We start from the raw sequence: 25,182 nt of genomic DNA on the forward strand, positions 1-25,182 counted from the left end.
CTCTTCACCACCATCTTCTCCGCCGGTAACACCTACGTCTACTGCGCGACCCGGTCCCTGTACAGCTTGGCGCTCGACGGTCGCGCCCCGGCTCTGCTCCGCAAGACCACCAAGAACGGTGTGCCCGTCTACTGCTTCGCCGTCACCATGATCTTCCCCTTGCTCTCCTTCCTGCAGTGTGGCAGCGGCTCCGCAAAGGTGCTCAACTGGCTGCTGGCCCTCATCACGGGCGGCGGCGTCATCAACTACCTCGTCATGTCCATCACGTACATCAACTTTTACCACGCGTGCAAGGCCCAGGGTCTCGACCGCAAGACGCTGCCCTACTGCGGATACCTCCAGCCCTACGGCGCCTACGTTGCTCTCTTCTTGCAGACCATTGTCATCCTCGTCTACGGATGGTCCGCCTTCCGCCCCAAGTTCGATGTCGGAGGCTTCTTCTCCAACTACACGATGCAGCTTGTCGCGCCTCTCCTGTTCATCTTCTGGAAGGTCCTCAAGCGCACTCACTGGCTCAAGCCCCATGAGGTGGACTTGACGTGGGACCGTCCCATTATCGAGGCCTATGAGCAGCACGCTATGGTGCACGAGCCCCCTACCACCTTCTGGAGGGAGATGCTCCAGATGATTGGCATTGGTCGCAACAAGGTGATCAAGGGCGAGAAGGCTTGAAAGAGTAATTCTAATGATGATGGTGGATGGCGCGTGATACCCCAGTGTGCTAAAATATACGGTCGGCTACATGTATGCAGCGTAATATAAAAGTTACCATCAATTCTTGTCTACGTTGTGATGACTTCCATCACCATAAAATCGTCTTGTTAACTCGAGACGCCTTCCCGAGACTGCTTAGAGCCATCGAAGAAGTCTCTACTATCACTTACGTTTCGCAACTTGCAGTCAATGCATTGATGGTTAGTACGGAGCCACAAGAACGGATATCGCATTGTTGCCTACGTTTGAGTACGCGCATAGCCCTGTACCTCACTGCCTTGCAGCAGTTGATCGGCGCGGTGGATATGGGCTTAAGTGAGACCGTCAGCGCTAGCGCTGGAAGGCACTGAAACACAGCTTATTCCACTTGGACACTGCCTCGACTGCTGCGCCCATCTCAAGAGATGTATGTGTCTTGACACGAAAACTCAGAAGTAGGAAGGGTAAATGTAGTCGAAAGGAGGGGGGGGGGAGGGGGGGAGATTCACACGTCGCGTCAGTTTGCAGCACTTCTGCTTATGTGCCATTCGATTACAACGTAACGATTCCATGTATTCCCAGGCGCGATGAGCGACAAGGTCTTCATGTCATGCCAAGAAGAGGGTGTGGGGCTTCCCGTCCCATCATCGAACATTGCCGGTTTCCTACTTCCATCTCATTCTTGTATTCGATCTATCAGCCATACAAGGGGCCACCGACGGTCTGTCTGAGCCGGTTGCAGCGATCAGAGAGATCCTCACTTTGGATGAAGATACCACGCTCCATGCTTCACTCTCAGGTGAAATTAGTGTCGCTTTGAGTGAGCTGGAACGTCCTTACATATTCCGGTATTCGAGCAATTGCATTTCTCATGTTCAAGAATTCAACTCTTGTCGAAAGTCTTCATTCAGGCCAAGAGGGTTCAAAATAGATTCTCACACGCTTAGAGCACGCATACTTCCGCACTTTGGAGGTGCCTTCTGTTCTTACGAATCATGATTATCGCCATTTGTGTAGTTGAGAGCCCTCGTGGTGATATCTGATAATGGTCCCCCGGTTTGTTTGTTTCCAGTCTGGGCCACCTGCACTTTTGCATGATTTGCGGATTATCATGTGCTGCCACAATTGCGGTTGCACGGTGGCTTGCAGGAGCTGAACTTTCTATGCAGCTACCCCAGAAGTCGCTGACCAATTGGAATTAGGCCGTTTCTCATAAGGCAGTAAGCCAGGCAGAGACTTTGGCAGGCCGGTAGGCTACAGCAGGCAATGGCGAACCATTTGATTAATGTTGCAATTATATTAAGAAGGAGATATTTTGCCCATTATCTTCGGAGTACAGTTAGTTTCAAATCATTCCTCGTACTTTGATGACTGAATCAATCACCAGACGATGACATTTCCGCTTCCGCAAGCCTAATCACATGGCTGAGCTAAGTTTATCACCCATGGCTGGAGCAAAAGAACATTCTCATAAGGGATCATGCACTGAATGCTTTAAACTACCGAGAAAGTTGTTCGAACCAGGCTCGACAATCTCGCATTCATTCTACAGTGGTGTCGGGGCCATTGCGAGAATCCAACTTTCAGCTCAACAAGGATGCCATTTTTGTACCTTGATATTCGATGCCCTTGAAGCAGGGCAGAAAGGCGACTCTGGACTTACAATTGACAGGAATGGAATTGCACTGAAGACCCTATGGACTACCTCATGGCCCGGGTATTGGCAACCTAAGGTAGCGGATTACTCAGTTCTCCGACCTGACGAGAAACACATTACTACTCCCGCCCGTAACAGTTCTTCGGATGAAAGGCCTGGTCCTCTTTTGACGCTATCCTGGGGAAATTATGTCACGCATCTTCGCTTCAACGTCCACTCTGATGCTATTTCCAAGAAACCAGGGAAGTACGTGACGAATTGGGATTTATATAGCCAAACGAAGAACTTTGAGCCAGCCAAGAAGCACTTTTCCCCCTTGGCGGCACAGGCGGACTCCCCCAAGGTGTTTCAGCTTCTGAACTTCTGGCTGGATGAATGCCAGAAAAGGCACCGCGATAAATGCGCATACGTGGGAGAGCTTGTTTTGGAGCACGAATTTGCTTCGCCTACAAGACTCCTGCGCGTCGGCGAGGAAGGCGAGAACATTGTCCTCGTGCTCTCGGCCGGTCTGAAGCGAGATGAAGGCGGCTTCGGGCCCTCTTACACCGCGTTGAGCCACTGCTGGGGAGACCCCAAAAGTGTGCCGCAAACGACAAAGGCAAATCTGGAGCATATGATGCGTGTTGGTCTTCGTCATGATGAGTTATCTCCAACATTCCAGCATGCTGTTAAGATTGCGAGAGAGCTCAATATCGGGTGGCTCTGGATCGATTCTTTGTGTATTGTTCAAGATGACAAGACCGACAAGGACCGCGAGCTACCACTGATGGAGATAATCTACTCCATGGCTATCTGCACTCTCGTCGCATCGGACTCGAAAGATGGGAGTGGTGGTTGCTTCCTCCCTCGAGGATCCGACCCAGATATGCACGTACGGCCTTGCACAAAGACTTTTGACGAAGTGAAGACCAAGATCTCAGTCACCTTCCAGCCCTACATGGCAGACTGGGCCCAGTCGGTGACCAATGGCCCCTTGTTTTCCCGTGGCTGGTGCTTCCAGGAGAGGCAGCTGTCGAAAAGAATCATCTACTTCACCAAGAGTCAAGTACTCTGGGAATGCCGAGCGTCCATCGCATCCGAAACATACCCTGAGATCAGCAGCTGGTTTACTCGATCAGAACCCCCATTTATGGCTCCGCCCTTCCGCGTCACTTGGGCTCGAATAACTGACAGAACAATGCTATACAATAGCCTCGAGCGGGTCCAGCCGTGGTTAGATGACTGGCTGCGCGTTGTCGAAGCTTATTCTGGCAAATCTCTCAGCAAGCCGGAAGATCGACTTCCCGCGATTGCCGGTGTGGCGGCGCACTTTCAGCAAAACATACGCCGGCCCGACCAGTTTCTCAGCAGCTATGTAGCTGGAATGTGGTTTTGTGATCTTAAGAGAGGGCTTTCATGGAAGCCGTCCTTCGACCTTGGTACACCTAGACCAGCGAAAGACAAAGGCTGGCCTCCGCCCCTCAGGAATTCTGCGACATTCAACGCTATTCCGGAAACACAATCTGAGCCCCTATCCGTGTGGCTTCCGTCCTGGTCATGGATATCAGTTGATGATCGTGTGCGGTACCCTTACGCCAGAGGTTCCTCCGCAAGGCCAACTGTGATTGGAATGGGCGGCATGGAATATCTCAATCCGAAATCTCAGAATTTCGACGATATATCGGTTCCTGACACGCCTCTTGAACCATTCTTCGGCCGCACCTCGCTCAAGACTGACTTCGAATTTGGGGAGCTCGAATGGGGGGTTATTGGCCTCACAAACTACGCTGTTGAGACTGTGGTATCCGAAAAACATCTCATCAAAGATTCGATTATTGTGACTGGAATTCCCAAGTGCTATTCGATATTCAAACAAAGCACCAACCCGTTCAAAATCACCAGGCGGTCAGAGCCATCGGCCGGCGGCGTCATCGTCATGGATACGAGCCCAGCTCAGCTTCCAAAAACAAAGTTGTATTGCTTGAGACTCGGCAACTCCAAGAGTCTGTTCAACAACGAAAACTTGGTTGAAATTGGTCTAGTCCTATTGGAGACGCCCTACAAGTCCATGACTGGACTTAGTTCACGCTGGCATTCGAGATCTGGTCCGGTGGTACAAAGAGTTGGCTTTTTTGAGATTGGCATGTGGGACAAGCAATGGGTTAGAAACGCTCGGCAAAGAAACTTCTATATCATATAGGTTCAATGTGCTTTTTTTTGCGTCGCCAGTGGCGGTGGTGTGTACTACTTCCTGATATCGGAAGGTCACATGCTCGATGAAAATCTCGAAAGTACTTTCAGTCATGAACGAAAATTTTCATAGCTTCGTATATCGCGAATCTAGCTTAGTGTCCAACCATAGCCTGCTGGGTTGGGTTGTATCTGTTTCCGTGCGGCTTGGCCGCATCGATAATCTTCCTCATCTCCACCCTCTCCTCGTTGGAGAAAACAATATCTCTTGACACCCAGTTTTCTTCTAACCTCTTGGCCTTTGTTGTGCCAGGGATTGGAATCATGCCCTGAGCGGCAACCCAGGCAAGGGCAATCTGAGGCAGCGTGACTCCCTTACGCACAGCAAGCTTCTTGATCTCATCAACAATAGCCTTGTTCTTGTAGAAGTTCTCGCCCTGGAACTTGGGGCCTTTATATCATATTATCAGCGCCTGTTAGACACAGTTTCTTGTTTCCAGTTATAACTTACTTCCACGACGGAAATCGTTGGGTGCAAAGTCGTCTGGGCTCTTGTACTGGAAGTCATCAACGAGCCATCCGTGACCCAAGGGGCTGTAAGCCACGTATACAACTCCGAGCTCCTTGGCAGCTTCAATCAGGCCGTCAGTCTCGTGAATGGTCTCGAAAGCTGAGTACTCGGCTTGAAGAGCATCGATCTTGGCAACTACGGGCTGTTAGTGGGAGTCTGAGCACTTCTAAAGGTGGGACTTACTTGAGTTGGCCTTGCGAAGGGTGGCAGCTGAGCACTCAGAAAGACCGATGTACTTAGTCTTGCCAGCCTTGCGGATCTCATCGAGCGCTGTGATGGACTCCTCGAGAGGCGTGTCTGAGTATCTGTCAGTGAAAGTTTCCTCTCATCTTCATCCGTGACTTGGAAGCTTACTGGGGTCAATGCGATGAAGATAATAGAGGTCAGGAGTAAAACCGAGTCTCTCAATGGTGCCCTCGATGTATGTCTTAATGTGGGAAGCAGAGTTGGTGATACCGCCAGAGCCAAAAACATCAAATCCACACTTAGAAGCGACTGAAAGTACGAGGATGTCAGTGATAGGCAATCAAGTGAGAACAGTGGGAAGGCACTGACTGAACACCTTGTCGCGAACGTTGTGCTTTCTGATGAAGTCGCCGAGAAGCTTCTCGTTAACACCAGCCTGGTAAACAACCTAGTCACAAAGAAGTCAGTGCCTCATGAAAAGCATATATATATATATATATGAAGATCATGTGCAATGGTCTTGAGGGGCCTGTTTGAGAGCCATGTACTGTTACGGGCTAGACCCGATTAGTGGATCCGAGCCTCAGCCCGGATACTGCCACGGCTCACCGCGCCGCTTCCGCGGAGGTCCCACTTGAGCGCTTTTCCTCCGCAGAACCTCCGCAGAACCTCCGCTCCAGAAACCTCTACTCCTCAGCTTAGATTCTATATACTGAAATCCCCCCAACGTGGACTCACGTGGGCTGGACTCTTAACATATCTAAGCTCCTCTTTTCACCCGCCTCATCACCGATTATACTGCGCGATGGAGGCGAACACGACTGCCGACGTGCCGCTGGGCGCCCAGCCAGCGGGAGCCACAACGTGGACCCAGGAGCAGATTGTTCAGGGCCTACAGGAGCTGGCGGAAGCCCAGAGGCAGGGCGAAGCAAGAAGAGCGGCGGATGCGGCGGAGCGGAAGCGCGAGCGCGAAAAGTCCGACGAGATCCTACGGCTGCTACAGGAGCAGCTCCAACGGATGAGCGGACCCCCCGCGCTTCCCATCGAAGAACCCGACCTCCGCGGAACCCCCGCTAGCCCAGAGGCGCCCTTCGACGACGGAGCCCCCCGCAGGAAGCCCCTACCGGACCCGGCGAAGTTCTCGGGCGACAAGGACGAATATAGTGTCTGGGAAGCCCAGATGCGCGACAAGCTCGTTATCGATGCGCCATTTTACCGCACCGACGAAGAACGGAGATACCTCATCTTCTCGTGCCTCGCCCCTCGGGTCCAGAAAGTGGTGAGCCAGTTCTATCGCGAGGGAGGGAAAGACGGGAAACGAGGGTCCGACGAACTCCTCGCGTACCTTTCGCAGGCATATAGCGACCCTCATCAGGCCAGGAACGCCCTCAACGAACTATCGACGATGACTATGAGGAAGGGCGAGAAGTTCGCGGCATTCCTACCCCGATTCGAGAAAACCCTGGCCAACGCCGGAGGCTGGAAGTGGCCCGCGGACGTCACGATCCAATACCTCACCCGCGCTTTAGCTCCGCGATTAAGAGAACACATGATCGCTGCGCCTCAGGATAAGTCGTCGTACACCGGCTTCCTCCACAGCGTCCAGGCAGTGGCCGGCAATATGGAGGGCTACGACTTCGACCAGCGCAACCCCTGGATTCCGGTGCAGAAAGGATATCGCGCGACGAAAGAACGCGTCGATAGCGACGGAGATACGACCATGACTGGAGCCGTAAGGGCTGCGAAGCCCGAGCGAGAAGCGAAGCTGCCAACGAAGCCAGAGACTCGGCGCTGCTTCAGCTGTGACAAGGTCGGACATATCGCGAGGAACTGCAAGCAAAAGCGGGAAGCCCGCGTAGCTCAGGCGGCGCCCGCGGAGCACCGCGTAGAGGAGGTGAACTCGGATGACGACGAATATCATTCGGGAAAAGAATAGCTCCGGCGCAAAATCGGGCACCGGAGCCCACGGACGAAGAACGGACAGGATGGGAGTCATTCAACCAGCAACGGACTATGAGCGGGCCTTCGGCGCTGCTCACCGCGAGGATTAATAAAATACATGAGACTCCAACGCTAATGGACTGCGGATGTGATATGTATTCCATGGTAGACTCCCAACTGGCCCGCCGTCTTCGCCTCCCGTATGTAGACAGAACGAAGCGTAGACTTCGCGGATTCGCGGACAAGTCCGCCCAAACCACGACTAAAGGGGTCGTCGCCTTCGACCTCGAGATTAGCGGCCATGTGGAGAAGGTGTATGCGCATGTCGTCGAAGGCCTAGACGTGGACGTGTTCCTTGGAAAACCCTGGATGGAACGGAACCGCGTCGTATACGATGCGGCCAAACGGCGGATCTGGCACGGAAAGGGCGGAGTGAGAGCGTACCTCAGCGGACAGGAAGAAGGCGCTATGGTGCGAGAGATCCGCGAGGCACGAAGCCTAGGAGCCCCCTCCTTCGCCGCCTTGTGTCGCAGAGTCGCCACGGAAGAAAAGCGCCGGCCGAGCGAGTACGCCGCGGGGATCCGGGCGATTAGCCTCGCCGACATCGACAAGGCCCTGAAGCCGAAGAGCGAGACCGACCACTTCTCTCGGCTGCCGCAATGGGTAAGGGAGGAATACGGCGACCTCTTCGAGCCATCCAAGGCATACCCCCTTCCACCGGCTCGGCCAGGAATCGACCTTACAATTGACCTCGAGCGGCAGTCTAACGGACAAGAAGCGCCCCTCCCCTGGGGCCCCCTCTATTCTATGTCCCGCGCGGAGCTACTGGTGCTGCGTAATACCCTCAAAGACCTGCTCGACAAGGGCTTCATTCGAGCCAGCAGCTCCTCCGCCGGAGCCCCCGTTCTCTTCGTCAGGAAACCAGGGGGCGGCCTGCGCTTTTGCTGCGACTATAGAGCGTTGAACGCAATTACGCGGAAGGACCGCTACCCCTTACCGTTAATCAACGAAACCCTCCAGAGAGTCAGTTCAGCGAAGTGGTTCACAAAGCTAGACGTCGTGGCGGCCTTCCACAAGATCAGGGTGGCCGAAGGGCATCAAGAAAAGACCGCTTTTCGGACGCGGTACGGCCTTTTCGAATGGATAGTTTGTCCGTTCGGCCTAACCGGGGCGCCCGCCATGTTCCAGAGGTATATGAACCAGACCCTGAGGGAATTCCTCGACGACTTCGCCTCTGCGTATATGGACGATGTGCTGGTATACTCGAACGGATCGAAAGCGGACCACGAGAAGAAGGTACGGCGGATATTGCGCGTCCTCGCAGCGGCGGGCCTCAATCTCGACCCAGCTAAAAGCGAGTTCTCTGTCCAAACCGTAAAGTACGTTGGATTCATCCTCAAAGCGGGACAAGGGATCGCGTGCGACCCGGAGAAAGTGCGCACTATTCGCGAGTGGCTCGCGCCCAAGACGGTGAAAGGGGTCAGAAGCTTCCTCGGCTTCGCCAACTACTACCGCGTGTTCATACGTGACTACTCCGCCATTGTCGAACCCCTCAACGCCCTGACCAAGAAAGGGGCGCCGTTCGAATGGACGGCCGAGCAAGACGCCGCCTTCGAGACGCTCAAGGAGCGTTTTGTATCCGCGCCCCTACTTCGAAGCTTCGACCCTGACCTAGCGACAGTCGTCGAGACCGATTGCTCCGGATTTGCGCTCGGAGGCTCCCTCGCGCAGGAGGATCCGTCGGGCGTACGCCGACCAGTCGCTTTTCATTCGCAGAAGCTCACGCCCGCCCAGTACAACTACCCAATCCACGATAAGGAGCTCCTCGCTGTGATGTCCTGCTTGAGCGCGTGGGACGCGGAGCTGCGGAGCTCCCGCGGATTTAAGGTCATCACGGACCACAAAGGGTTGGAGTATTTTATGCAAAAGCAGAAGCTGACCGAGCGCCAGAGCCGTTGGGCAGAGCAACTCTCGCAATACCACTTCAAGATCGAGTACCGCCCAGGCCGTTTATCGGCCGCCCCAGACGCGCTCTCTAGGCGCGAACAAGACGCCCCAACCGGCTGGGACGACGAGAGAGAGAGGGGAAGGATCATTCAGGCGATTCCCGACTCTGCCCGGCCGGCGACCGGCGCGGTCCGCCGAACCGAAACTGTGAGAGCACCCGAGCCACCCGAGACCGATGTCTTCGTAGACGACGCGGAGCTCCAGCGACGATGGAACGAGACAAAAGCGAAGGACAAGCAATACCTCAAAGTGTACGAGGCGGTATCGAGCGGAGCTAGGGCGCTCCCCCCTGAGTTGGGCCTCAAGCTGCAAATCGCGGAATGCGGTATTGACGCACTCTCAAGACTGACCTGGCGAGAGAGACTATGGGTCCCTGGACACGAAGACCCGGACCACAACGACAACGCGCTCCGAACGGAGATAATTCAGCGCTGCCACGGATCTCCGGCGACGAACCACCCCGGCAGAAACGCCACCGCGGCTGTCCTGTCCAGGCAGTTCTACTGGCCAGGCCAGTCCAGCGCAGTGAGGAGGTTTGTTCGAAACTGCGATGCCTGCGGAGGGAGTACCATATGGCGGCAGGCCAAACGCGGCCTCTTGCAGCCTCTCGCGGTGCCGGAACGGATAAAAAGCGACCTAGCGATGGACTTTATCACCGACCTCCCCCCATCGTCAAAGAGCGGCGCCCGGTTCCTATGGGTAATAGTCGACCGCCTCGTGAAGTCCGTTACTCTCGAACCGATGGTATCCATGGAGGCAGAGGCCTGCGCAGACCGCTTCATTAACTGCCACTTCCGATTCCACGGAATGCCTCGGTCTATCGTGAGCGATCGCGGCAGTAATTGGACCAGTAAGTTCTGGCGCCGATTCTGCGCGAAAGCAGGGATAGAGCAGCGCCTGAGCACCGCTTTTCACCCGCAGACCGACGGGTCAACCGAACGATTCAACCAGGAGATCGAAGCAATCTTGCGACGTACAATCGCATACGCCCAAGATGACTGGGAGGACCAGCTGCCAGCCACCCAACTGAGCCTCAACAACCGAATAGCTTCAGCGACAGAGCTCTCACCTTTCTTCATAGAGCACGGGTACAACGTCGAGCCCCTGAGGATTCGGGAAAGCGTACCAGAAGCGGCGAACGAGCGGGAGGTAAAAGCCGATTCCACGGTACAGAAACTCGTGGAAGCAACGAAGTTCGCCCAGGCCGCCATGGCCGCTTCGCAGGAACGGATGGAGCGCTCAGCTAACGGACGAAGAGCGCCGGCAGAGCGCTTCGAAGTCGGCGACAAGGTGTGGCTACACATGGGCAATTATAGGTCCCCTAGACCTAGCAAGAAGTTAGACTGGCTGCACCACAAGTACGAAGTGGTCGAGGTCACGAAACCCACCGTCATGCGGCTCAACGTGCCCGGTAATATTCACCCCTATTTCCACGTCAGTATACTACGGCGTGCAGCGAACGACCCTTTGCCGGGCCAACAGCGGACGGACGAGAGGCCCCCTCCGATCAAAGAAGACGACGGGGACTACTGGTTAGTCAAGGAAGTGCTTGCAGCGCGGTGGAAGCGCGTAGGCCGCGGACAGCGAAGGGAAGTCCTCGTCAAGTGGGAGGGCTACCAAGAGCTAACATGGGAACCCCTGTCTTCACTCCGCTTAACGGACGCCCTAAAGGAGTTCGAACTGCGCTATGGGCCCGCTGAGAAGTCTGACGGCGACCCGAGCTACCGAGACAGAGTCAAGAAGCGCCGGAAGCCCGCGGCAATCACGCGAATCACGACAGCGGGAGGAAAACGGGCATCAAGTGGGAGGCAGAAAAGCAACCAAGTTAAGGCCCGCAGGCCAGAAGACTATTCAGCCCCGCAGGGCGCAACACAAAGCTAACGGCAATGCCGTAGGCGCGAGAAGGGGCCGCCCAAGGTCTAAAGACCGAGGGCCGGCTACCCTTCCCGGCCTAGGCGGGGGGAGGCTGGTGACGAGCCGCGGCCTAGAAACGGATTAGTCGCGGAGAAGGAGAGTACGAAAGAAGCACCTACGGCGGCGTAGAGGGAGGCGAGGGCCTGGTGGTGCTCGCTGATGGCGCGGGCCTCCTCCACAGTGAAGAAGGCCGCGCCCTCAGCGGCAGGGGCGGCGGCAGGGGCGGCGGCGGGGGTCGCGCTGGCGGGGGTCGCGCGGGGGGCGGGCGTCTTGGCGGCGGGGGAGGCGGTCGCGGCGCGGGCGTCGCGGCGGGCGCGGGCCTCCTTGTTCTCGGCCTTGGTCTGGGCGGCGGCGGCGACACGCAAACGGCCAAAGGCACCCATGAGGTCCTTGCACTAGCAACGGAGGAAGAACGGTCAGCGACGCACAAACAACGGACATCGAGCGGACGTACGACGGCCTCGAAGGCGGGGTCGCCCGCAATGGGGTCCGACAGCCGGTGGTGCTCCTCGACCACCCAGGAGAACTCCACCCAAACAGCCTTGGTGGCGTCGTTGAGCTGAGAACAATGGGTCAGCAATCGCGGAGCAAACAAGGAACAATAGCGGCAAACATACGGGGTCGCAGCGGCGGTTGGCCTTGCCGTCGGCGCAGGCGGCGCAGCGGGTAGTACCTCCAGCTTCACGACGAATTAGCGACCCGCAAACGGGCAAACAACGGCGGCTTGGCGTACAGAGGCAGTCGCGGCAGCCGACGCCGGCCAGGGCATCGCTGCCCTTGGCCAGCGCCTGCACACAAGGGAGGCAGGGGACCTCGCGCAGGGCGCCCGGCACAGGAGCCTCCTTGGGCTTGCGCTCCTTCTTCTTCTCCTCCTCCTTCTTCTTTCCCTTGCCCTTCTTGCTGGGCGTCGGCTGGACGTAAGGTTAGCGGACCTCGCGGATAGAGAACGGATACGCCGCGCAGGTTTGACGTACCATCTGGACGTCCGACTCGTCCTCGGAGAGGTGGACGGACGACAGCTCGGAGTCAGAGCTGAACTCTGACTCCTTGCCATCCGCACCACCCTCGTCATTGGACGGGGCGACGGGCTCGGCGGGCGCGGCGGCGGCGGCGGGCTGGTTAACGGGGACGAACTATCGAAGCGTCAGTAACGGACAGAAAGCTGGAAGGCCGCGGAGCAGTAGCGTACAGAAGACATGGCGGCGGCGGCGTGTGGAATATTTGTTTGACTATTTCCCGGGTCAGAAGAGGGTTTTCGAACGCGCGCGGGCGCGCGAGCGCGAGGAGGAGATTATACGTACAAAAAACGACGGCGGGGACGGCGGGCTTGTCAAAAATTGGATTTCTGCGATGGATTAGCGAAATTTGAGCGGCGGAAGCGCGGAAATAGATAGATCAGAGCACTTACGAATCGTCGCGTGAGGGTTGGAAGGAGGAAGCTTTCCACGAAGGGGGGGGGCCCAACGGAAATCAACAAAAGGGACCGCGGGCGGCCAGCCGGCGGGTTAAAGTGGGGCGGTCGACCGCCCGGGGCACCTGCGGTCGAAAAACGGACCGGCAGCGGATTCGCTCCGGAAGCGAGGTGGGGGGGCACGTGTTACGGGCTAGACCCGATTAGTGGATCCGAGCCTCAGCCCGGATACTGCCACGGCTCACCGCGCCGCTTCCGCGGAGGTCCCACTTGAGCGCTTTTCCTCCGCAGAACCTCCGCAGAACCTCCGCTCCAGAAACCTCTACTCCTCAGCTTAGATTCTATATACTGAAATCCCCCAACGTGGACTCACGTGGGCTGGACTCTTAACATGTACTCACCGCTGTATCCCAGAATGTGCATCCTAGCTCAATTGCCTTGAGGAGAACAGGTTCAGCTTCTTCTAAGCTCAAATTGCTTCCCAGGCCGAAACTCAGACCCATGGCGCCGAAGCCTGGCGAGTTGACTTGGATGTCCTGAAACTGGAAAGTCTTGGCCATTTTGATCGCTTTTGATTGTTGTTGTCTTATTAGTGTTGCTCTAGACGTGATTCCGTAAATTAGAATGATTTACCATATCAACAGCAGAGCAAGATCTTGGCTGCGAGGTCATTTAAGATGCGTTGATGAGTCCATTCCTAGTGACGTAACTGCAGCGAAAACGACATGGCGACGGAGTTACGGCGATAACATGCGACTGGCTGACAACTAGAACGTGGATCCAATGATCTTCGTCCCACAACATGGCGCCACGAAACTCTGCCAAACACTTCAAAACTGTGCTCGAGCCAATGAACAACTTTTTATTCCACGGAAATAAAAATTTTCTCTCCGAGATCCTGGATTTAAGGATGTTAGGCAAGCCGATGTGAACTCTCCAGAGTCTTTGTATAAGTCGCATTCGGTCTGGAAGCTTCGTCAGTGCATGAGTCGCATAGCAATACTGCTGACAACCCGTCACCTCGATGACGCTAAGTCGGAGAAGATGGCTTTCGCCGGAACATTTCCTACTAAAGCATCGGCAAAGCGGTACCCTACCAACAGCGCAATCTTTTTTACTCACGAACAGCCTGGGCTACCCCATGGTCCGATGAAAGTCTTTCAGTAGTATCAGTCCGGCAAATCGTCTGTCTCGAAAAACTGTGCCTCCGCTCTCAGTCCACGCCTTCAATTTCCACTTAGTTGGCCTTCGTCTCTACAATCTGATGAGCGATTACATATGACATCTACTCTCTGTCTGCAGCACCTCAAACGAATACCGGATCTCAGATCCATTTGTACACTGCCATTGCCGAACCGACTCGGCCGAGTCATGCCTGCAAGGGGTAGGAGCTTGTATTCACGATTTGACGTGATCAACGAATAAGCAGCTGACTGATGTCACTCTTCCGCAGTGGGTCTTGGCCATCCACTTTGTAATTAACTAACTCCCTTTTCGCGCTGACAGCTTCGGTAATAGTAGTACTATCTCCAACTCCATCAAAGTCGGGAAGGCTTGAAATATGGTACTTCTGCAAGCCGAAACATTTCCATTCTTCTTTTGCTAATGTCGCTCGTTTCGATACCGTACTCTCATTCTATTCTTAATTGATCAACATAATGGCGTCGCGGCTATTCGGTTTCCAATTATTGGGAGTGGCAGCTCTCCTATTCTCGCCAGCCTCATCGGCCCCTACTACCGGTTGCGATTGGCGAAACGCAAGTGAGGTCACGACATTGCAGTCCGTCCCCGGAACACAGTCACTCGAGAACATTGCGGTCCGAGAGAATGGAGACCTTCTAGTCACCTCGACGGCTTCTTCGACCCTTTTCGACCTGTCGCCCGAAGGCAAACACGCGCCGGTTCCTGTCGTCACTATCGACGGAGTCAACAGTCTCCTCGGAATCACCGAACTCGGCGAGAAGGATGTCTTCTACGTCCTCGGGTCAAACCTGACCTCAACCGAAAATTCGAACGGCTTGTGGAAAGTCGACCTCCGCAACTTCCGCACCTCGCACAACGGAACTGTGCTCCAGCCAGCTGTGCTTTCGCTCGTCACACTTATCCCGTCCGCCCTTCAGCTCAACGGCATGGCACGTTTGGCCAAGAACGATACCCAGAACCTACTCATGTCCGATTCTGGCCGTGGAACCGTCCTTCGACTCAACGTGAACACCAAAGTCGTCGAGACTGTCCTTGCTGAGCCTGAGATGGCTCCGGCATCCTCGAGTTCAAGCATCGGTGTCGCCGTCAACGGGATTCGCATCCGGGATAACAAACTCTATTTCGTGAGCTTGGACCAAGGCCTATTCGGCAGAGTCCCCATCTCTCTCACCACCGGAACGGCCACTGGCCCCGTGGAGACTTTGGCCACCAACATCACCTTTGGTGATGATTTTGCCTTGTCGAAAGACGGTAAGACTGCCTATGTTGCCACAAACGGTCCTCTGGAGGTTCTCGGAATCGATTTGGTACACGGAGGAAAGACCGTTGTTGCCTCCTCGCCCCTTCTTGGGGCTGCATCTTCGGTAGCTCTGGACCTGCACCACCCTCGCAAGGTGTTGTACGTGACGGGCGCTGCTTCATCTGGCAATAGCACTGTTGGCCATGTGTCTCGCGTTACTTTGAGGTGCTAGGCTGAGGAATGAGGAGCATCACAGAGCACTTGCCTCTCGTCTCTTGTAGCGGGCGTGATGCTATCGTGAATAATGTGTATTCTGAGAGGTCTCTTTGGACAGAGTCATGGGTTCATAGCTCAACCTGATGAAGATGGAACTGAAATAATAAAACAAATGGGGTATTATTGATCAAAACTCGCTATCTAAATGCTTTTCTTCCGCTCTTCCCACCAACTATGCAACGGTGGAGCTCCCGAGCATATGATGTTTATTGGCGTCTCCAACAGAAATCGATCGATAGCTTCTGGTGGACCAACATCGAGATCATCGAGTCGAAAGAGACTCTGACCGTTTTCGCGTAGCATGGATGAAAAGTTTGGTACTATTTCTGGGACTGCCAACAACTTGTAGCCCCTCTCTAGGAGGCCAGTTCCTGTCATGGCGTCAATCACGGCTTTTGCTGGTTCAACTTTTAAAATGATCAGTCCTCAGTCATAGATGATAGCTGGTTGGGGTATGGATGGAATGTATGACTTACTCATGCCGTACTTCTGCATCTCTCGTTCAGTCTCGACGATCCGGTATTTGGTGAATAGGGGGTCCGTCGTCTCCAACTTGCGTGCTTGGATATGCATATTGAGAAGGTTCACCTCGAATGGTCCACCATGCGTCATCCATGCAGTCCAAAAGTCTTGCTTGTGGACCTTTTCAACATACTGAACCAGGTCCTTGATCATGTTCTTCTCGACAATCCATTCCACACTCTCCAGGTTCCAAAAGGCGGGTCCGAATGAGTCCATCGATCGATCCAGAACGTTTGCCGCGGCGCCGATGAGTCTCCGCATGAAGTCGTCATTGGTCATTCTCGACCTCCAAATCGTGGGGTCCTTGACGTAGGCATCAAAGGTTTGGCGCATACTGAACGGCTGCACGGCGATAGCCTCAGAGTCCAGCCAGAGCGCGTAGTCGTACTCGAGCTCCAGCGCTGCCGACATCTTCTTGATTGTCTGGTATTGGTATTTTCCACGTTCTTTTAGAAGTGCCGACGTATCATCGCCCGTGATTTTCCCGGTCGTCATGGAGTGAAAGACCGGGGGTAGGATGTCGAACAAGTTGACGATGTTGATTTTCGGTTTCGGCCCGTTGATGTTCATCTCTGGCGTCGGGAAAATACTGTAAGTTGGCCCACAGGACTTCAACTTCTTCATCGCATCTTGGAACATTACGACCTCATTCGAATCCGAAACGATGACGTGAAAATCAATTTTCGACTGGTCTGTACAAAGGCACATGTAAGACTGCAGGAACTCCATCGCAAGAGGCATGTGTCCGCTCTACGTTCGATTAGCAACTATGATCTCTTCACCACCAATAACCGGAACTTACATATGTCGGAAGAATGACGGCATACTTCAACTCTTGTAACCTCTGTGACTCTGATGTCTCATTCTTTTTTGATCCAAGGTAATGAACCTCATCTTGTTCGTTACTTGCGCCATGTTGATCATATGAATTTGCATGACTTGTTTGCGTTCCAGTCCTTTCTCCAGATAAGTCGAAAGAGTGAATGTCGAAATGTGGCCACAAGGTATGGCTGAAGAACACCACCAAAATCACAATGCCACTCAGACAGCTCAAGTACAGCCACCGAGCCTCTCTGGCTGACGTAGAAAATGGCTTCGTCAATATCATGGTGTGCCGTCGTCCATTATCCTCCCACACAGAGGTTGCATCCCATGAAAGCTATCCCCCAAAAGTTGACTGCCCGCCACTGGTTGGGATGGCGTTCTCTTCCACTTTATACAATAGCCGCCAACATTTCTGTTCTACACCCACCGGGCCCGTAGGTTTTCCGTGGCATGGTCCGCCTATCAACTTACAAATGCTTGCCCGATTTCTAGTCCAGGGTCGATAGTCTATGTCGGAGGGGCTATGCCTTATCGTCAGTTCATCAGAGATGCCGATAGACATTGACTGTTTCGAAAATGTGAGTTGCTGGGGTTCAACTCATGATATTAACTTTGCCGCTGAAACGCTCGCATTCCGTAGAAGCCGTTTGGACCGGTCTCTGTTAGCCGTGATTGCGTCTCCCCCACACGAGAAATATCTTTCCCCATTGCCACTTGTCATGAGCTGCTGGACCATCGGAACTATCTACGACTGAAATTGACAGTCCGTGGTGATACTCAGGGTCCCCCCATGTTGCGTCGCATCCCTTTGCCCTACCGGGTTGCTTTTAGTACATTCTTGCGGGGCTGCTAAGCTTCAGAACGCCCCATCTCCGCGCGGCTACCCCGTCACTCAAGCGTCCACTTGCCCTCCCGCCGGAAAGCTTGTCTGGTACTTGGTCCCCGCAAACAAGCACACCCATGCTAGTGACGCTCGGTTTCCCAGCCTGGCAGCCTGGTGTGGATGGAACGGAGGATTGATGAAACCCATCATCGGTGAGGTGTCTGCTATCATCTTGTAAGTCATCTCAACCGTTCCGTATTGGCAGCGAGATAACTACGACGCAGCTTTGGTTGTGTGGTCGTATCAGTGGAGTCAAGAATTGTTTAGTGACATGATGCAGAAAGGCTTACGCGGAAATTTGATGACGTGAGAAACGAGAGCGAAGGTGTGCTCATCTTCAATCTGTTACTTATAAAGTGCCGACAGCGGCCATTCAATTTCCCTGGGTTTGAGTTTCTGCTCGCTGTTCGGTTTGCGCCGGTGACCCTTGACGCACTGCACCCAATGGTCCACTCACATTCGACTGGCATGTGGGCATAACAAAGTCTGAAGAAATTAACTCCAGAGTTTGCGTGACACTAAGAATAATTCTGCAACTGGAAGAGAGCAGCGTCGTAATCCACTCTTAACTGCCTACAGCTCGTATCATCAATTAGAGACTGCGCACTTAACTACATGATCCGATATGATTTCATAACTCTGTCTCACCTCCGTCACCGACTCGCTCGGAGTTCTCCTTTCTTTGGAGATAGCGCTCCTTTACTGACACGCTCTCGTACGCATCATGGCCCCCAGCCTTCTGATACCAGTAAGCAACCACTGCGTATAGACATTTGTTGCCTGAGCCCCAGTCATTGGGCTTATACTTCTCAATGTAGGCCTCGAAGCTTTTGTGAAAAGGCACGTCATCGCACACGTGGAAGCGACAGACTGATGTGTGCCCGTTGGCATCCAGCTCAATGTAAGGTTGGCAGGCATAAGCGCTGTCGAAAGTCGGAAATGGCGGTTCGGCCGCCCACGCGTAGCCCACATAATCTTCTGAACCGGTGCCAAAGGTTGACGGGAACTTTTCGCCGTCGACGAAGAACTTCTCGTCCCCCTCGCCCCACCACCAGTCAATCGACTTGTCGCCGCCGACGCCGTACCACCAGTCCTTTGATGGGACCTTGGGATCTTTCCAGCGGTTCCACACGTGCATCTGCACGCCGCAGAATCTTCCAGGGCCGTTATCTAACATTAACAAAGGCCAGTCGATCTCGCGGCCCTCTTTCTTCGGCTTCTCGAGGAAAACATCTCGGTGCCACTTGGCGTGGAACCGAAGCATGTGCTTCGCAGACTTTTCCAGTGGGCGGTGGCAGATGGTGAAGAATAGCTTTTGCTCCTTCTTGCCATCATTGACCAGCTTGATCTCAGCACAATCGGAGAATGGCATGAACCAGTGACTGTAGAATCCACCCCCGTCTGTCGAGCCCTGAGGCAGGGAACGGTAGGTCTGGATGCCAGGAACGCTACCAAAGAAGTCACCCAATGGTGCCCAGACACTTGGAGACTTGTCATGATCCCATGTTATCTGGATAGCGAGCTCCCGGAGAATCTGGGCGACGTGATGAGAGTCCTGGACTAGGTCCAACGGTACCACACGCATGCCAGTGATTGCTCGGTTGCCCGTCAGCTCCCGAACAGTATGGCTCTTGCCCGGTTTGATGGTGACAGTCAATGTTTCCATCGTGTCGCCCTTTGACCGAGGCAGTGCGGACCAACCACGTTGACTCAGTTCGCGGTCAGCTGCGGCCAATGCCAGACAAGCCTCCCGATCGAAGTTGCCATCAAAGTGCGGAAGCGTAGTGTGTTTGGGAAATGAGGTGTAAGTGAAATGATAGTACGCTCCCCAGCCTGGCCCGAGGCGGATCTTGGCATACTTGTTGTACGGAATGGGAATGAAGCAGTTACGTCCTCTTGACAGAGTCGGAGTTATCGAGGGAAAATTGTGTGGCATCCCTTGAAACCGATCGAAAAGGTCCCGGAAGGGCATGTCCACGACAGGCTTGTCATTGTGCTCGTCGTCAATGAAGATCTGGATACGGCCGACATCTGGCATCGCGGACCACGTCCGCCAGATGACTCCTGGACCCCGCCGCTCAAAGGCGACTATCCACTCGCCTTCTTCGCGGATGATGCCTCGCCCATCGTCGTTGGCGTCCCAGTCAATGTACTTGTCTTCCTTTGGGTCATAGCGTGAGGCCCGGTCATAGCTCGACATACACCCGCCGCGCTCTCCGGGCAACGGGGATTCGGCAAGACGTTCCAGGTCGTAGAGCCGTCGCACGAGGTCGGGATATGTCAAATGCATTGTTAAAAGCGAATTTGTTTTTCGGTTGGAGACGATCAAGTCCTGGGATGCGGGGATTTGAAATTTCGTTTCCCCGGTTCGAGACGCCGCTGCGATTCCTCGACGTCTTATAAATGTTGGGGTAAAACTGCAAGGCCAGCTCTGCGTGACTAGCTTAGAGTTTGTAGCAGGTCAGGATTGGCCCCTTGATTCTGATTAGACTCGTTCTTTGGTGTTTGTCATGAAACATGTCGGTGTCCTCCAGCGGCCTCGCTTCTCGTTTCCACGCGTCATTCGATAGTCTACCACATGTAGTAATCGGCAAGGCAGTTTCTCACGCGCATTTTGCATTTTACGTCCGATGTCTGACGATGAAGCTCAGCCTGGTTGTTCTCAAGGATTCGCATGGAAGCGTTGAATTCGAGGTTGGCATCTTTCTTGATAGGGAGAGAAATCGCGGCACTTGTTGCGTCCTTGCTTTTGAAGTGACGCAATGACTGCAAATTTCTCTATTGTCGTCTCTGAGTCTTAAGCATAATTTTTTTGTGTCGCCTGATTTCGGGGCTGTTGTTTTATTCGAGATTCCTCTCCTTCCACTACAACGTCGCCCGTCCATGATGTGCACGAGACATCGTTCGCCCAGCCTTTCTGATCGATAATATAGCAGTCGAAAGCCCTTTAGCCTTATAAAATCAACAACTCAATACCAAGCTCCTGCTGAAAGCGCCTTTTGGCACACTCGAGAAGCTGGAGACCTTCGGCCTTGATACTATCCCGTGTGGGCCTAACATCATAACCTGAACGCTCGCGACGGTAGGAAAGAGCGAGCATGCTAATGTCAATAAGCCGAACCTTCCGCCATTCTTTCCGACAACACTCCTCCATCATATTTATGGTGTACCGAAGCTCTTCCATACTCTTCTGCCAATTCCTATAGTACAGGGCATGTGCATTCGGGTCTCCACCGGTTACACGCGAGGTTATTCGCGAGGTGAACTCAATGGTCTCGACAGTCGCCGCAAGGTTCGGAAGACCGTCGTAGCTCGGAATTATCTCGTATGGGAGTGCTCCGAAAAGATCATGAATCAGGTCCACCTTGAGATGCTTCACCCGCCGAAACTGGCGTAGAGGATAATAAAAGGGTGCAGGCTCTTCGACGAGCCAGCCACATGTCTCGACGGTATCGGCAAGAGGGTTTACATCGCAGACTTCTGTATCCTCATCCTCAAGGCAGTAGTCATTGTCGATGACGAGCACTTTGAGCGAAGGTCTACGTTCGAAAATTTCGTTTTCGGGTAACTCGCAATGGTAAAAGTGCGCCTCGACAAGTGAGGGGAGATGAGGGAAACTGTCTCCCTCGAGTCTGATACAATCTCTCAGTGCCAAGTGCTTCAACGAAGGGAGAGACGACAGCATTGGAATCCAAACCCGTATGCTGTATGATGCACTGCAGGAGATATCGAGGCTCTTCAAGCCTTGTAGCTTCCACGAGACTGTCTTGGCAAAGTCGCTGCAGGTGGAATCTTTTTATGCAAATAGGCCCTTTCTCAGCATGCAATCCCATTCAAGTCCATCATTGTGGCTCTTAAACATTTTTAGGTGTTGCATTTCGTTCTGGTATGTTGGGTTGATGCATTCCAGAGTATCCCAAAAGCCAAGGAAGCCTCGCCCAGAAATAGGGTTCTTGTAGAGAACCTCGTAACAAGCTCCTGACAGCCGCCGATTCCCGGCTTTCGCTAGACTGACGAGGCCCGCTCCATTGTCCGGTGTATATGGCATCTCGTCGTGTTCGAGCGGATAGGAGTTCCCGAACTGGTGCGAAATTCTCCAGTATCGATCTTGTTGTTGGGTCGAAGTCTCATATGTACACTCGGTCTTGTAACTAGGGAAAAGGTCGTCCTCGACAAGCTTCTCGGCAATGATGAGCAGCAGCTCATATGGCAGAGAAGTCAACGTGGCCGGAAACATTTTATCTGACAAGGTATTCTAGCTCCCCGGGTGTGAATGAGAAGATTACATCTCGATGATGTGTCTCGAGATCGGTGGTTTGACTGTCCTATTGCAAATGGTTGGCTCTATGTCGACCTTCAATAAGATATGTGTGTCTCTATTCCAACCTTCAGGAGGATATTCATGTCTTTATATCTGGAAATATGAGTACAATGCAGCAACATACTTTGACTCAACTCTCAAGGTAAGCGATACTAAGCTCTTTCCGAAACATACATAGTTGCGGAGGTTGCCTGCGGCGGCCCTGCACCCTGAAGAGGAACTCCGGTTATTTCTAGATACCAAGGTACAGTTCTTCGACTACTGAGCACTGGTGCCCTTTGATCGCAGTTGATCTCTATTGTAGTTGGCAGGGGCGTCGTCTTTGCCCAGACTAGATGGTAACCTTGAGGGCTTAGAACGCGTCTACCTTGGAAAGCCATCTCGACCGTTGTTCTCAATCGCAAGCAAGCCCACTATTCACCCACGTCTCATGTGCATAGATTTGGTAAATTGTGCTCTTCGGATGTCATCCTTGATACAGGTATCTGTTGTCGAACCAAATACAGCGTCCATGGCAGCCACTACATATCCTCATCTAGGCGTTTCCTCGAATCCTTCAACCAGACAAACCCTGCAATAAGACGACGTCAAGTTCCTCTTTGAAAATCCCGACATAATCCAGTGCAAGCTTGCGCAAGAAGTCTCTCTCTTCCTCCGTTCTATACGTGTCATCATTATCATCAATAACCCGAATGTCAAGAACTCTGACCTGCCTATACACATCCCGACATTGTCCGAACAGGAACTTGAGCAGCATCTCCATCTCTTCCGAAATCGGCTCCTCCGAGACTGGCTTATCATATGGCGAAGGATATGGTCTAGACCTTGGCCAAGCAGATTTATTGAGTCCATTCCATCTCCCATTTTTCGTCAGCAGCTGAGGCACATGTCTCAGGTCAAATCTGCCATCGAGAAGCTCAATCGTCTCAACAGTCTTTCCCGCCGCGCAGCCGTCGGTTTCGCCGCACATGAGCTCTAGCAGACTCGTCACCTTGAGGTGCTTCACCGCCCTGAGCCCACGCGCCTGCAGAGGGAAAGCCGACGTTGAGAGGTTCCTCGTCCGCCAGGTCGATGGGGTAATACACCAAGTAAACGTCTCCAACGTGTCCGCAAATGGTGCAAAGGCTTGGGCGTCATGCGGGAGCTCTATCTCCCACCACCCTCCGATAGTAAGAGTGCGCAGCGCCGGGAAGCACTGGAACATGTCATTTTGGCTATAGGAGCCGCTTGTGTAAGTATCGCATCTGTAGAGACACAAATCCGTGACCCGTGGCAAGGCGGGCATGTGGGCCCCTACGAAGTGGGAGACTACATCGTCCAGGTGTCTCAAGACCAGACGCTCGAGACCGGGAAGCTTGGGGATGGCGCTGAACCAGTGGGCCGGGGGCCGTGGGTATAGCCATCTATAGCGTCCTACGTCGCCGGAGAGCTCGAGTGTCCTCAATTGGGTTAATCCGGAGGGGTCGAATAGTCTTGGTGGCACACTTAACCACACTCCGTAGATGCGATCATAGTCTATTCGTAGTTGTATAACCCTTTGCTGGAGCTTGGCTCCGGACGAGGCCAGTGTGGTTTGTAGCTTGCGTGAGTTCACCGACCCCCTATCATCCATAACGACGATACGTTTGTAGAGAATTTCGGCACAGATGTCTGAGAATCGGCCGTTGACCCGCGCCAGGTTGAGTATGTCGTTTCTACTCCGTGGGTCCTCGGGATTGAGATGCTCTTTGAGGGCTACAGATTTCCGGTAATGTACCACGTGGCGCGATGACGCTTGTTTATACTCCAACACTTTAACATCGTCGCCTGGAAAGGGGGGAAGCTCGTCAACAAGGTGACCGAAGATGAGCAGCAGAGTCTCGGTGGAAAGTTGGTTGATAGACATTGTAAAAAGCCTCGGGCGTGTCGAATTTGCGTCAACGTCTTTGAATAGATACTTGGACTGTCGTGTCTAGAGGCATGGAGTAAGATTTCAGTTGGAATCATTCTCGAGGGAACCAGCTTAGAATAATATCAAGTAAGTGTTTCTCCGAAAGCACCTCTTTGGCTTGAGAGAAAAGGACATGCTTGCGAGCTGCCATTCGGGTAAATAGAAGATGGGTACCTTGAGAGTAAGAGATGCAGAAATTTGACCCGCGCTGGTCGTCGAAAAGGTTGACATGGCCATTGTTCGGAGATACCATTGGGTATAAGTAATAGCAAAAGTGTTGAGCAGCATCTACAGCCCTTCAGGCGAATCTACACATTGAGGTAAGTTATCCAATAGCCAGACACTCAGTAAACCCCCGGAATAATAGTCCACTTCTTCCCAACCTTCTCCTCCCCAAACTGCCCAACATACCACCGCCTCCCGCTCCTCGCCCTCGGAAACATGACGAAAATCTCATTCAAGAAGAACGCCCTTCCAGGTATGCTCCACCCGCTCGCCATCCAGAACCCAAACCACTCCACCCACTCGCAAAAGTAATGCGGGTACAGCATATACCGAAACAGCATCGTGTCAGGCAACCGATAATGCTTATTCACGCCCTTTACCTTATCCGTACTACCCTCCAGCTTCTGCTGCTTTGCAATCTTGGCCTGACGCCGCTGCTCCGTCCTTCGGATCTCGCGCAGCTCCTCGTCGTGGAAGTAGTTCAGCGTCAACCCGACGTAGAAGACGGCAATGCCCGCCACAAACTGCGCGATACCGCCACGGCCGAGGGCAGAGTCCCATGCTGAGGCTGTGGTCGGGCCGTAGGCGGCTAGGTAGCTTCCCAGGCAGGTCGCGTTCATGAGCTGGAAGAGGACGGCTGAGGAGGAAACGACGACGTGGATTGGGGACATTGAGGGTTGGAGGATCGGAAATAGGACGGCGCGGTAGGCGTAGTGAATGGTCTGTAGTGGCACCATCGCTCAATTGTCAGTCTGCCTTGGTCTGGTAGAAGGCATTTAGGAGGGGGGAGGGGGGGAGCATACGAATAACCCAGCGAGCACTTTATTCTGCCACGGTAGATCGTCAATGCCGACCTGTCGCGGCAGGGTGTTCATGATGTACAACAACGTTGTGACGCCCGGAATCTCCATCAGGAACCACGCCAAGCGGCCGGGGATGTTGAGGCGGCTCGTAACCGAGGTCTTGCCCATGCCGTACCAGTTAATGACATACTGCAGAGAGCCAAACTATGCAAACATTGAGAAGTCAGCAGAAGTTTAGTCACAGGTGTTTTGACCAAATGGCTCAAAGGAGTTGTCGTTGCATACCACTGGCCAGGAAAGTTGCCACACGGTCGTGATGGTCTCCCAGTTCTCCCGCGTCGGCGGGAGCCACCCCTCAATCAGGGACATGTTCGGCTCTTCTTCCCGACTAGTATGGGACGATCC

The 25,182-nt window shown here is 53.7% G+C and overlaps 10 protein-coding genes across 10 annotated transcripts; 4 read left to right on the plus strand and 6 right to left on the minus strand.

The window, feature by feature from the left end:
• On the plus strand, positions 1 to 672 carry BDZ83DRAFT_586954 (amino acid permease-domain-containing protein; the record flags this gene model as incomplete). The annotated part of the gene is made up of 1 exon (XM_060505992.1): positions 1 to 672. A coding segment is annotated over one exon (672 nt), but the record flags the coding sequence as incomplete, so codon positions are not given.
• Positions 673 to 2,702: 2,030 nt separating this feature from the next.
• On the plus strand, positions 2,703 to 3,158 carry BDZ83DRAFT_535897 (heterokaryon incompatibility protein-domain-containing protein; the record flags this gene model as incomplete). The annotated part of the gene is made up of 1 exon (XM_060503355.1): positions 2,703 to 3,158. A coding segment is annotated over one exon (456 nt), but the record flags the coding sequence as incomplete, so codon positions are not given.
• A 321-nt stretch (positions 3,159 to 3,479) lies between these two features.
• Positions 3,480 to 4,529, plus strand: BDZ83DRAFT_586900 (uncharacterized protein; the record flags this gene model as incomplete). The annotated part of the gene is made up of 1 exon (XM_060505987.1): positions 3,480 to 4,529. The coding sequence occupies one exon, from the start codon at positions 3,480 to 3,482 to the stop codon at positions 4,527 to 4,529; it is 1,050 nt and encodes a 349-aa protein (XP_060360763.1).
• A 145-nt stretch (positions 4,530 to 4,674) lies between these two features.
• Positions 4,675 to 6,034, minus strand: BDZ83DRAFT_755826 (NADP-dependent oxidoreductase domain-containing protein; the record flags this gene model as incomplete). The annotated part of the gene is made up of 7 exons (XM_060514672.1): positions 4,675 to 4,970; positions 5,031 to 5,225; positions 5,274 to 5,387; positions 5,445 to 5,585; positions 5,646 to 5,724; positions 5,911 to 5,962; positions 6,015 to 6,034. The coding sequence occupies 7 exons, from the start codon at positions 6,032 to 6,034 to the stop codon at positions 4,675 to 4,677; spliced, it is 897 nt and encodes a 298-aa protein (XP_060360764.1).
• A 7,876-nt stretch (positions 6,035 to 13,910) lies between these two features.
• On the plus strand, positions 13,911 to 15,387 carry BDZ83DRAFT_634094 (uncharacterized protein). The gene is made up of 2 exons (XM_060509073.1): positions 13,911 to 14,001; positions 14,068 to 15,387. The coding sequence occupies exon 2, from the start codon at positions 14,208 to 14,210 to the stop codon at positions 15,222 to 15,224; it is 1,017 nt and encodes a 338-aa protein (XP_060360765.1). The 5' UTR covers positions 13,911 to 14,001; positions 14,068 to 14,207; the 3' UTR covers positions 15,225 to 15,387.
• Positions 15,388 to 15,409: 22 nt separating this feature from the next.
• On the minus strand, positions 15,410 to 16,360 carry BDZ83DRAFT_586936 (uncharacterized protein; the record flags this gene model as incomplete). The annotated part of the gene is made up of 2 exons (XM_060505990.1): positions 15,410 to 15,675; positions 15,745 to 16,360. 2 exons carry the CDS (start codon positions 16,358 to 16,360, stop codon positions 15,410 to 15,412), a joined length of 882 nt encoding a protein of 293 aa, XP_060360766.1.
• A 1,769-nt stretch (positions 16,361 to 18,129) lies between these two features.
• On the minus strand, positions 18,130 to 19,799 carry BDZ83DRAFT_707458 (uncharacterized protein; the record flags this gene model as incomplete). The annotated part of the gene is made up of 1 exon (XM_060511546.1): positions 18,130 to 19,799. Exon 1 carries the CDS (start codon positions 19,786 to 19,788, stop codon positions 18,130 to 18,132), a length of 1,659 nt encoding a protein of 552 aa, XP_060360767.1. The 5' UTR covers positions 19,789 to 19,799.
• A 652-nt stretch (positions 19,800 to 20,451) lies between these two features.
• On the minus strand, positions 20,452 to 21,183 carry BDZ83DRAFT_655383 (uncharacterized protein; the record flags this gene model as incomplete). Its single annotated transcript, XM_060510795.1, has 1 exon — positions 20,452 to 21,183. One exon carries the CDS (start codon positions 21,181 to 21,183, stop codon positions 20,452 to 20,454), a length of 732 nt encoding a protein of 243 aa, XP_060360768.1.
• A 1,119-nt stretch (positions 21,184 to 22,302) lies between these two features.
• Positions 22,303 to 24,193, minus strand: BDZ83DRAFT_37481 (uncharacterized protein). Its single transcript, XM_060502672.1, has 3 exons — positions 23,924 to 24,193; positions 22,529 to 23,770; positions 22,303 to 22,478 (listed from the first exon to the last, which is right to left on the minus strand). The coding sequence occupies exons 1-3, from the start codon at positions 24,035 to 24,037 to the stop codon at positions 22,407 to 22,409; spliced, it is 1,428 nt and encodes a 475-aa protein (XP_060360769.1). The 5' UTR covers positions 24,038 to 24,193; the 3' UTR covers positions 22,303 to 22,406.
• Positions 24,094 to 25,146, minus strand: BDZ83DRAFT_586882 (3-oxo-5-alpha-steroid 4-dehydrogenase; the record flags this gene model as incomplete). Its single annotated transcript, XM_060505986.1, has 3 exons — positions 24,094 to 24,696; positions 24,778 to 24,981; positions 25,063 to 25,146. The coding sequence occupies 3 exons, from the start codon at positions 25,144 to 25,146 to the stop codon at positions 24,094 to 24,096; spliced, it is 891 nt and encodes a 296-aa protein (XP_060360770.1).
• Between the last annotated feature and the right edge of the window lie 36 nt (positions 25,147 to 25,182).

This window comes from Colletotrichum acutatum (genome assembly GCF_030867785.1).
Source record: "Colletotrichum acutatum strain CBS 112980 chromosome Unknown BDZ83scaffold_110, whole genome shotgun sequence".
In the NCBI taxonomy this organism is placed as follows: Eukaryota; Fungi; Ascomycota; class Sordariomycetes; order Glomerellales; family Glomerellaceae; genus Colletotrichum; species Colletotrichum acutatum.